This window comes from Notechis scutatus, chromosome 1, assembly GCF_049901735.1.
Source record: "Notechis scutatus isolate UNSWTSFEM ecotype Mainland chromosome 1, rNotScu1.2, whole genome shotgun sequence".
Taxonomy (NCBI): Eukaryota; Metazoa; Chordata; class Lepidosauria; order Squamata; family Elapidae; genus Notechis; species Notechis scutatus.
In genome coordinates, this window is record NC_142009.1 from 60,612,370 (window position 1) to 60,624,356 (window position 11,987).

At 38.8% G+C, this 11,987-nt stretch overlaps 1 protein-coding gene across 5 annotated transcripts in view; it reads left to right on the forward strand.

Annotated features, from left to right (window-relative positions):
- LRFN2 (leucine rich repeat and fibronectin type III domain containing 2) overlaps window positions 1-9,472 on the forward strand; it is a 362,212-nt gene extending 352,740 nt beyond the window's left edge. For all 5 annotated transcript variants that reach the window (XM_087965443.1, XM_087965428.1, XM_087965436.1 and 2 more), the window contains one exon: window positions 7,927-9,472. In XM_087965443.1, coding sequence (XP_087821569.1) covers window positions 7,927-8,848 — 922 coding nt within the window. In that variant the 3' untranslated portion in view covers window positions 8,849-9,472. The remainder of the gene's footprint in view (window positions 1-7,926) is intronic.
- The last annotated feature ends 2,515 nt before the right edge of the window (window positions 9,473-11,987 follow it).

Consider the following 11,987-nt stretch of genomic DNA (forward strand, 5'->3'; position numbering starts at 1 on the left):
TGCTTGCTTCACTGCTTAGACAGAAACAAGTGACCACTTTGTTTTGTAGTTTACCTTCAAGAAGGTCCTTTGTTCAAAGTTTCAACACTTCAAAACTCTGCATGTTCATACTGTGTTGTGCACTGAACAAATAATTTGTAAAGTGAAATGGTGAAAGAAATTAACTATGTTTTGGGGGAACCAAGTTTAGGTTTGTCTTTGGATGTGATAATTTAAGCCAGCCACACACTCTTGTTGCCATGGGTTGTTCTTCTGAGGACAAAGTGAAAGCCATCTTTCTAGAAAAAGGGCCAATAAATCTAACAAACAAATAAACAAAAACTCTAATATGAGCAAGTCATATTCTGAATTGCCACAACGCTTCAGGGAATGCTAATGAATTATACACATATGCTGTAGGTGCTTATATGTGTGTCTGTGTATATATGCACATCAGTACTGACTCCCACAGAAAGACTGGTCTTGTTTTAGCTTATTAGCTACATCTTAGTTATTATATCAAGTTCTAGTAAGTCTTAATCCTATGGTGCCTGACAGCATTCCAAAGGTAGAGATCAGAGATTGGAATGTATGGGAAATCTGACATCAATTTAGCACAAATATTCACTTATTAAGACTGAGAGTGGGAGAAGGGAGAAGATTCAAAGTGTGATAGAATGAGAGGAAGCCTTAGAGGCAGAAGAAATGTTGAGCTGTCTTTCACACCTATTTATTTTTTTTAGAAACCAGCTGGAGTGGGAGAGAGCAACACAAACATCTCTCTACCTCCACTACATCTGCTATGGTAGCCTGTCAAAATCAAGCTCCTGGACTCCTTGGTGACTTCAACACTAGAGCCCCAAATGATAAGATCAATTGCCTTGCCAAAATCTTGTATAATCTACAGGAACAGAACAATTAAAAATTACCTGTGTGGGCAACATTCTATTGACTGTTGATTCCTCCACCGTGCATTCTAAACAATAATTTTATTTTAGTTTTAATCCATCAAAGATTTTTTTTAAAATATCCCTTTAAGGTTATTTATCTTAACTATGCAATGTAACTGTGGAGATCTAAAATGCCCAATTGAGCCTGAACACATAATCTATACTAAAATTGCCAAGAATGATGTGTGATTATGTGTGACTGAGAATTGCCAACAGTCACTACCTGTCAGATTGTAAGAAAGCATGGTTGGCTGAATATACCTACTTTAGGTCTCCAGTGCAAGTCTAAACTATTTCTGGCCCATTCTGATAAATACTGAGACATCAGAAAGGAAAACATGTCAGCCATAGGGATATAATTAAGATAGATAATTGGGAACAAAATTAGAGCTGAATCTGTCAATTGTGTTGTGACCATGTAAGTGAAAAAAAAAGTATGTTGGAAAAAGTGAAGCAAAGAAAAAGGGTTAGACCAGCTGTCCCCAACCTTTTTGGCATCAGATACCAGTTTCATGGAAAACAATTTTTCCACAGATGGGGAGGATGGGCACAGTTTACAGTAGGGCTTATGTTCCTATGATAATCTAATGCCTTATGATCTGAGATGGACCTGAGGTGATGATGCTAGCACTGGGGAGCAGCTGCAAATACAGACGAAACTTTATTCACTCACCCAATGCTAACCTTTGCAGTCCCATTCCATTCTATCTGCTTGCATTGCCCTACATTCAGTGTTCCTACAATGAATCTCCCACAGTTTTTACTATTAACATCCCCCCATGTTAGAGACACAAATTTACCCACTAATGAAACACTACAAAAGTAGTTGGCATTATTCTGTATATAACTATATATAGATTCCATCCATGCAGTGATTTTCAGCTGTGCAAATCTATACTAAAAAACAATATTGATGCATGCATACCATATGTGTATAATGAATAAAGTCAATTTACTAGTGTTTGGAAAGCCAGTTTATTGTAATGGTTAAAGCATCAGGCTACAAATTGGAAAGCCATGACTTCTATCTTGCTTAGGCACAAAGCCAAGCTAATTATTTTCTCCCAGCCTTAGGAAGGAGAAAATGGGAAACCACTTCTGAAACTCCTTGGCAGGAAAACTGCAGGGATTTATCCAGGTAATCTCTGAGACTTGGACAAGAGTGAATGAAAGAAAAAAAAACCCAATGTTTTATCAGTGTATAATGGATGTGTACATTGATAAAACACTCCATCAAAATATAATGTTATTAATGAGATTTTTAAAGAAAAGAATTTAGTGTTATTTCAATGTGATCCATAAGATTCTCTGAATACTGTGTATGAAATTACTGTCAACTTTTAGTATTCGAAAAACAGATTTTTCCCATGACAATCTGTCCTACCTGCCTTTAGGTGCAGCCATCATCATTGTAAGTCCTTCTTCCTTACTTCTGATCATCCTCTTCTGCTCTTTCTTTCTATCTTTCCCAGCATTATAGCTTTTTATAGAGAGCTGCAGAGAGAAGAGGGAATGTAATGACCCAGGGTGGCATACAAAATAAACAGTCACAAAAAAACAGGTGAAGCCCCTTTTATTCCTTCACTTTGCTCCCAAGCTCCATATATCCTTGACTGGAGACAAAAAACTTCCACGCAAGCAGTTACAAGAAGGAGGAAATGCCATTTAAATTATAAAGTGTAAAAAACAACACAAACCAGGCAAGATAAGGGCTTGAAGACATCCACAGATATCAGAACACACATTGGAAGGATGCCAAACTCAGAGAGGAACAATAAACTAGAGATATTTCCATGCTTTGTTTCCAGCACTTGCCCCTACGCATGTCCGGCCTCTTATCCAATTATCACAGCTGCAGCCCATGAAGAGGATCAAGGCCCTCTCCTCCCCAGTAACCATATTTCTCCCTTATCCTCTCCTCCCTGCGTGCCCTAGAATGGAGAGGGCATGGGCCTGGGTCCTCCTCTAACTGCCCAGCCAGCCTCTGCCCTTCCCCAGTCTCCTCCACAACCTCCAGAGCCGCACTTCCACTCCCCATCGGCTGTTCTTCCTCTCCCTCAGAGTCAGTCTCCACCAGGGGCATGACAGGGAATGATCTTCAGAAACAAGAGGAGGAATCCAGGAATTAGTCAGATAAAAGGGGTTGAAGCAAGATCATATAAAGTGTTAGTACCTCTTTATAATGCCTTGGTAAGACCTCATTAGGACTACTACATCCAGTTTCTGGTCACCACAATATAAAAAAAAATATTGAGGCTCTAGAAAGAGTGCAGAAAAGAGCAACAAAGATGATTAGGGCTTCTGGAGGCTAAAACTTATAAATAATAGTTACTGGAATTGGGCATGTCTAGTTTAATGAAAAGAAGAACTAGGGGTGATATGATAACCGTATTCCAATATTTGAAGGGCTCCCACAAAGAAGAGGGGGTCAACCTATTCTCCAAACCACCTGAAGGCAGGACAAAAAACAATGGATGGAAACTAATCAAGGAGAGAACCAACCTAGAACAAAAGAGAAATTTCCTGACAGTTAAAGCAATTAATCAATGCAACAACTTGCCTCCGGAAATTGTGAGTTCTCCAACACTGGAGGTTTTTAAGAGGACATCCATTTGTCTGAAATAGTGTAGGGTTTCCTACTTGAGCAGGTGGTTGGACTAGAAAACTTCCAAGGTCCCTTCCAACCAGGGATGGGATCCAACCAGTATAACTAACAGTTCTGTCACTCTGTGTTGTGCGCGCATGCGCGAGTCACGTGAGTCGCGCAAGTGCAATTTACAACCTGCTGAGCTGCCCAGACAGCTGAGCTGCCCAGACAGCTGAGCAGCACTGCGTGCAAGATCACAGCAGTTGGAAAAGTCCTTTTTTGTTGCTTTTTCAACTGCAGCTGTGTCGCGCAAAGCAGCTATGGTTGAAAAAGCAGGAAATAAAGGTCAGGTAAGGACCCGGGCGGGTGAGTGGGCAAAAACAGCAGCAGACATAGAATCGGTTCCATGTATGCTCACTGTCTGCTGCTCTTGAGAACTACCGGTTTTACAGAGGTGGACAGAACCAGTAGAATCCCACCCCTCCCTGCTTCCAACTCTGTTATTCTGTTGAAATAAATCAGTCCATGGCAGGAATGTAACCTATGCAAATGTCTATGACAAACTCTCCCTATTTCAGTAGTATTGAACTTGGAGCACTGATAAGACTGCCTAATTTTAGGCATCCTAGAATTAGGCAATCTCAAACCACTTTCATACCATTGCTGAGAAAGTTAAATGGGTACGTTGACATGGTCATCAGCAGATGAATTTTCTTGAGGCCATCTGTAGCTTAAAGTTTTAAATTAAAATATAGATGTCCCTATTTACACATCCAATACTACTATTATATATTCAAAGAAAAGTGAATAATAATCAGTTTCTTGACTGTTCTTTCTCATTCGTCCATGTGATGTTCAGCTGTTTTCCTTGATTATTTTCTTTTAGATAGAATAGGTAGAATTTATTTTCTTTTAGGTAGTATATCTGTTTGTAACTCTAGTTCTTAGATATCTTGTTTAGCTAAGAAAAACTGGCATACAGCGGTTTAATTTAATCCAATGCCATGGTGGCTTCCTTTTAACATTATTTTAATCGTCTGGTATTACCTCTGATACAAAATTCCCACAGAAGAGAGGATCTAGAGAAGATGCTTAATCTACCTTCATAAAATATACAGCATTATTTTACCAGTACTCAGGGAAGAAGCTTTTAGTTTTGAATGAGGGAACAAACACCATCATATTTACATTCCTTGTCTGGTAATGATGGAAATTATGCAATGGCTTTTAGAACCAAGAGGGAAATACAGTCAACCAATAAATAAGGTTCTGTGTGCAGTGGCCACATTTGTCATTTCGTTAGTTGAAGATTTTCTTTTTCCTTGTCTCAGCAACAAAATTATAGCACCCTTAATTTTTGTATGCTCAGAAGTTCTAGAGAAGTATTTATCAGCTTGAGAGCTTCCAGAGGTGTAGACTTCAGCTTTTAGCATCAATAGCAACACTCATGTTGGCTGGGAAATTCTATTAACTGAAATCCACACATCTGGAAAAAGCCAAGATTGAAAAACACTATTCTAGAATGACATATTTAACTGGATATTTTATAACAGTAGTTCTTAATTGATAGTACATGTGCTGCAAAGGGACTTAAAAGTAATCTGTGTAAGACAGAACAAATCAATAAAACTTTAATTCTTTAAGTTGGACTGCAAATAATAAATAGAATAACAATAAGGCCCTTTGGAGAAAGGGGTCTTTTTATTTCTAGCATGGTGTGGTGCAGATTCTTGCACAGAATAATTAGTGAACAAGATATAAGAAGCTAAGAGTCATCATTGTAGGCCTTTGAAATAACTTGTGGTGGTGTCACTATGACATCAAGGGAAAGAGACTAGGTTGGTGTGTCTTGGGTATAGGCAATATTGGGGTGTATTGATTTGGAATATGGGAATTAGAAGAAGACTATCCAGAAGGTCAGCTGTAGGTTTAGAGTTAGTTAGTCTTTGCTGGTAATGTGCTAATTAGCTATTTGTCAATCAGTGACATAATACAACAGCAATAGAGGAGGGGAATGTTAAAAAAAATCCACTTCAGGGGTCAAATATTCTTGATTCACCACTGAGTAGTTTGATAGAAGGAAACACACTAATTGATTAAAAAGATGGATGTCTAGCTGCTACTATTCAAGACCTGCTGTTAGGCATAGCATGAAAAATATCTTTCTTATGAAAAATGTAACTTACAAATCTGTTGTAGCCCCTATTCCTGAGCCTATGCTGTCAGAGGAAGAAGACCTGGAAGATGAGGAGGAGGAACTGGGAATGCCTTCCTCCCCAGGACCTTCCTCTCTGGCAATGCCTTCCTCCCTGATAATGCCTCAGGTTTCATCAGACAACCGAGAGGAATAGCCTGAGATTAATCAGGAGGAAGGCATATTGGAGCAGCCCCTGACAGGGAGTATAGAGGAAGAGTGTTGGCTTGATCCTAAGCAGCGTCGTAGGGAGAAACGTAAGCAGCAACGTAGGAGGCGTGGGAGGGTCAGAGAGTGAGCGGAGTCATTGAGCCACACCCCACAGGGGATAAAAGTGGGTGTGTTTTCGGCTGGAACCTTGTACGGGACAAAGTTTAATCTTACTTCAGATTTTCTTCGTGAATGATTTTTGTGGACTGCCTTGTAATTTTCTGTGAGTAGATTTTTATTTGTTATGAGTTCGGACTTGGCAGGCAGAGCGTGTTGGAATGCCAAGGATATTATCAGTTCCAAAGAATTAACTCTGTGAAGTCCGAGCCAGCTTGCCTGCCTGTGTTTGTGTGAGTTTGTATTCTTTCATCTTTGGGGAAAGAAGAAAAGTGAGACAGAACACAAATCTATGTTCCACTCATATGATAACCTGAACCTGACATTTATTTGAATTGGGCTTTGTGGAAAAGGAAGAATTTTATTCTTTCTATTCACTTTGTTTTCCCTCCAATATTGAAAGACAAACATCTGTGTCACATAACTAAGAAACTACATTATATTAACTCTTGGGGCTAAACTGAATCTTCTGTTAAGCTTGTCACCAAAGAGCAAATTGTCTCCTTTACTGGAGCAAATGGCAGAGGACAATTATTTATCCCTGGCTGGCTGCCATATTCTAACATTCCAAGATGTTTGTGAGCCACATGTTGTGATTGTTTCTTTTCCTCTGCTTGGAAAATTTTGAGCTTCCTGATGATGTTGAATACTTATGGAGATAATTTTCAGATGGTCAGATGCTCCATATACATAAAACACATAAAACACTAACACTAAAGATTATCTCAACTCCTACCTCTGGTTTATTTCCTATAGGTGCCTCTATGGGTTTCTATAAAGCTTTTTCAAATGCTTTCTGGTATGGAATTAATAAAAGCTATGCTTGCTCATTTCTATGGAGTCTTTTTGATTTGCAATTCAGGAAGAATTGCTCTTAGGATCCCCATGAAGGCCATTGCCTGTTATGCATCTAGCAGAACAGAGATGCAATAAATGATTGAAAACTGGCCAGAGGGGAGAAACTGCTTTGCCTGGTAGATATAAACAAGTTTACTGAATCTGTGTTTTTGAAGCCTGCATTGTCTCTGCCAAATGGCTGGTGTGATGCCAGGGTGGGGAGTGAGAAAAGCAGCTTGTAATCTCTAGACATTTCAATTTCTGGAGAGGAAAGTTCCTTTCAGGTGTTCTCTGGCAGAAGGCTATGATTCCCTTGTATCTCATAAGAAGTACCAAATTATCGGAAAATGCTTTGAAAGTAATGTTGAGCTCAAGATTAAAAGCAGGGTATAGCGATTACAACATAGCAATCATAACCTTATTTATGCTGCCCAGAATCATAGGGAGTCAGATAGCATACAGATTAAACAAACCAATGTATTTCTTTCTCTTGATTTATTGTAAGTGCCCACTCCAACAGATTTGACAGCTTACATCTAATACAATGCTGAAACAATTAAAAATACAGATAAATGAAAATAGTCTGCATTAATAACCTATCTGCTATAAATGCTTGTAATGGATATTTTGATAATCTTATTAGATTTTAAACTTTGTATTCTCTTCTTTGTATTCCGAATGCTTGTGCTTTGTCAATTTGGGACTTCAGGCATTATGATTTGTAGTATGCGGACTGAATACCAACAAGGAAGTTGGAATATATGATCTACCTAACCAAGGTGAAAATATCACTAATCTTTTAAGGACCAGTTTTTGTACCTTGGGGAGGAATCCCAAGATACGGTGGCAGAGTGAATTTTTAAAATCACATATTCAGAAATAAACAAGGTTGTTATGTTTGTATGCTCAAGTGAAAAAAAAAATGAGAATTCAAATGCTGTACCTATTATTGCCATTATTTAACTTCTCTGAAGACCCCAGTTGCCTCTGCTTTGCCAGTCTACTTTTCTCTTGCAAATTAATCTAATGCTATTCTTTTCTTTCTCTTCAAGGATGATTCCAGCTTCAAATAAAGCCTTTGTGGTGAACAACCTGGTTTCTGGAACAGGCTATGATCTTTGTGTTCTGGCCCTGTGGGATGACACTGCCACAACGCTCACTGTTACCAACATAGTAGGCTGTGCCCAGTTCTACACCAAAGAGGACTATCCCCAGTGCCAGTCCATGCACAGCCAGTTTCTGGGTGGGACCATGATTTTAATCATTGGAGGCATCATTGTGGCTACTTTGCTGGTATTTATCATCATACTGATGGTGCGGTACAAGGTTTGCAACAACAATCCTGGCAAGATGGCCAATGTTAGCAATGTCTATTCTCAAACCAATGGATCTCAACCTGTCCAGAACGGAGTCCTGCCACAAGTGAATCCCAAAGTTGTGGTAAGGAATGAACTCACGGAGTTTAACTGTGAGTCGGCACACAGCAGCATCTCCTCTTCCTCTAGTTCTGTGAACAGCTGTGACTGTGATGGCTATAGCCTCCAAAGTGAGCAGGGCACATTGTCCAGTAAATGGAGGCCCCGGTCAAGATCAAAGCATCACAATATTGATCGGCTCATGGGAGCTTTTGCCTCTCTGGACCTGAAGTGTCAGAAAAAGGAGGAAACAATAGACTCAAGAACTTCCATAGTGGTCCGTCACTCAGACAAGGAGCCACTTTTGGGTCAGCAGGAATCCAAATTTCGTAGCCTCCTCATGTTGCCACTGGAGGGTAAAACTAAACGTAGCCATTCTTTTGACATGGGGGACTTTTCCACTTCTCAGTGTTGCAACTACCCCAAAAAGATCACAAACATTTGGACAAAACGTAGTTTGTCAGTGAATGGTATGCTTTTACAGTACAATGACAGTGACCTGACAGAATCAAAGGGAACTTATGGGAGCTCAGAGTGGGTCATGGAAAGCACAGTGTAAATAGAAGTTGCCCTCTATTCCACTCTTAGTCCTACCAAACATAACCAAGTCCATGAGTTCAAAAGGCCATAAATGTGATAGAAGGAAAACAAACCACATACACACACACACACATTCAACCACATATTGGTCAATAAATATTAACATAAAGAATTCAAGTGGAGTAAAAGAAGTTATGAGGTTTATAGGATGTGTGCATGTGTGTAAGGAGATGGTGATATGCCCTCAACATATTATTTATATCTGTGTGAATGTTTCAAGGAATTCACTGGAAACATTCAGTGCTATCCCAATTTCTCAGTGAACTGTGTAACAAAATTGAAAGAGGATTAATGCTGGTTAGGAAGTGTCTATTCATCTCTTAGGATAATTGTGTTTGTCTTCATTTTCTCATTGTCTGAGATGAACATTTCAGTGGACACAAAACTAACAGTAGAATAACCTCAGCTGCCACTACATAGCCAATATATCTGGAAAAAGGAAGCCTGAACATACAAATTAACATTAAGACTAAAAGTAACATTTTGAAAAGATCTTGCCACTGTTTGCCTGAAGATTCCCTCCTCCCCAGAAAAAAAATCCAACAGTCTACATTCACTGCCTTTCTTTCCCTTGGTATAACTTTTTTTTTAAAAAAAAATCATAGCATTATCCCAGAAAAAAAATATAATCATTGATTATTAATAATTGAAATGCTATCATTGTTCTCAATCTGTTTTATTCATCAACAGATGGCCATAGGTTATTAAGAATATAAGGGAGTTTAGTATCAGGGTAGAAGAGAGAAATTCAGTTTTTATAACCAGGGGGGAGAAAGGAGAGAAATGTTCCTAATTCTGATCAGGAATCCAAAAATCACTATTTAATCAAAACAAACAAGAAAAATCCAACTCATAAACATTAGAAAAGGGAGGGAGATCCATACCTTCATATCAAATGCCACAAATTGGCATAGCATCATGTCAGTCAGGGCATGAAACCTCCAGCATCACATGAAACTCCAAGTTTGATTATGAGAGTAGTCCTCATGAGCTCTGGAAAATGCATTGTAGACTAGGAGGGGCCCAGATTCAACAATGCTATATAATCTCTCTTTGTCCCGCATCATGGTCTCATGCTTGTCTTTCTTGTTGAAACCTTTGTCCATTTGAGGCTACCCATTATGCCTTTTTAAGTGATAATCAAACACATTAATGGATCTGGAAGAACTGTGAATGCACACATTTTGCCCTCCCCAAGCACTACTCCATAGCAGAAGTGAAATGTTGGTCTTTAGAGCCACAGCCTATAATTCAGAATTGTTTTCTGTATTTATTTGCTCCCAAAGATTCGTCCATTGGGGAGCTCTTTCTGAAATTGCACACTATTTGTTTTTGTTTTTTTCCAAAGGGTCTGTGCTGAAAAGAATTGTAAAAGGGTGAAGAGAACACTCATATACAAACTCTGTTTTTATTTTTAAGAAAAAGCTCAACTCAGAGATATATTGTGAGATGGCTATGTATTTGATTCCTGTTATCCGTCATGTTTCCTATTTGAAGTTTTAGAAAATGGCATCCCTGTGATCAAAATATTTTCTTTTCCCTTCCTCTTTTGCTACAAAATGTACAGTAAAAACAACTTATTGGGAAAAAACGAACTTTTCTTTTATTCATTATTTCAATGGTCTGCTCTGAATGCTAGAATGAATTTTTGTTTTCTTAGAAAAAAGAAATGATTCTTCAATTTGTATGTTCTTCCAAGGGAGTTCATTCCAGATAATAGAAGCAGATACTTTCTATCAATTAAATACTTCCAGCTGTAAATAACACCAGCAACACAAAAGGGTCTTTTTTTTCTAGTAAGAGAGGTGTGCATGTTATCACACTTTCTTTGATACTGCCAATATCTACATATTCTATAACACATATTCTCTATGTACAATATGTTTTGTCACTATCTTCAGTCCTACTGTTCACCAGCTTCTAATTGAAATAACTCAGGTTGAGTTACAGAACTGTATAAATTAAGTCAATTATGAAAATCAACTAGAAAATAGGTTATGGTGCTTACTAAGCAGGGAAAATGATTACTAACGAACCTTAGGATATGTAGTGGTGCAGTGGTTTGAATGCAGCATTGGAGGCTAGCTCACTTCTCACTGCCAGGGGTTCCATTCTCACTGGCTCAAGGTTGTCCCATCCTTCCCAAGTTGGTAAAATGAGGTAAAATGCTGACTCTATAAACCACTTATAGAGGGCTGTAAAGCACTGTGAAGCGGTATATAAATTGAAGTGCTACTGCTTTGACATGTTTTAAGAGAAATACTGGTGCAGCATTGAACATAAAAAAGTCCCAAAGAGAAGAATCTCAACAAGGTAAACTCATAATATTTTAAGTACAAACAGCTTCCATTGTCTGCTGCCAATTCAAGGTGCCAATTTCCAGACGCTCCAACTTACATAACTAAAGCTGGCTTGGAATGCAGAGAACAATCATTTCAACAAGCAGGACCCAAGGTTGGAAAGTCCAATCTAGATCATGTTAATTAGCTATTACATGAAGTCAATATACTAGTCAATATTTCTCAAGGCTCAGGCTAGCATAGCTTGGTTGTAAAAATGCAGGCAAGCACTAGATGACAGTGAAGAGGCACCTAAGGTAATTTCATTTGGGGTTTTGCAGCCCAGGCTTATATGTCCCTCATCAAAGTAACCATCCATATAGGTCAGTGGTCCCCAAACTTGGCAACTTGTGGACTTGTGGACTTCAACTCCCAGAATTTTCCAGTCAGCATAGCTAGCTGGGGAATTCTGGGAGTTGAAGTCCACAAGTCTTAAAGTTCCAAGTTTGGAGACCTCTGATATAGGTAATCCTTGACTTATGACAACAGTTGGGACCAAAATCTCTAAGGCTGAACAAGGCAGTTGTTAGGTGGAGTCACGCCTGATTTTATGACTTTTTTGCCACAGTTGTTGAGTTGTTGAATTGCTGCAGTTTTCAATGAGTCACATAGTTGTTAAACAAATCTAGATTCTCCCCATTGACTTTATTTGTTGGAAGCAAGCTGGGAAGGTCGTAAATTGCAATCACACAACACGAGAATACTGTGAATGTTACAAATACATGTTGGTGGCCAAGTATTCAAATGTAAATGTGAGGA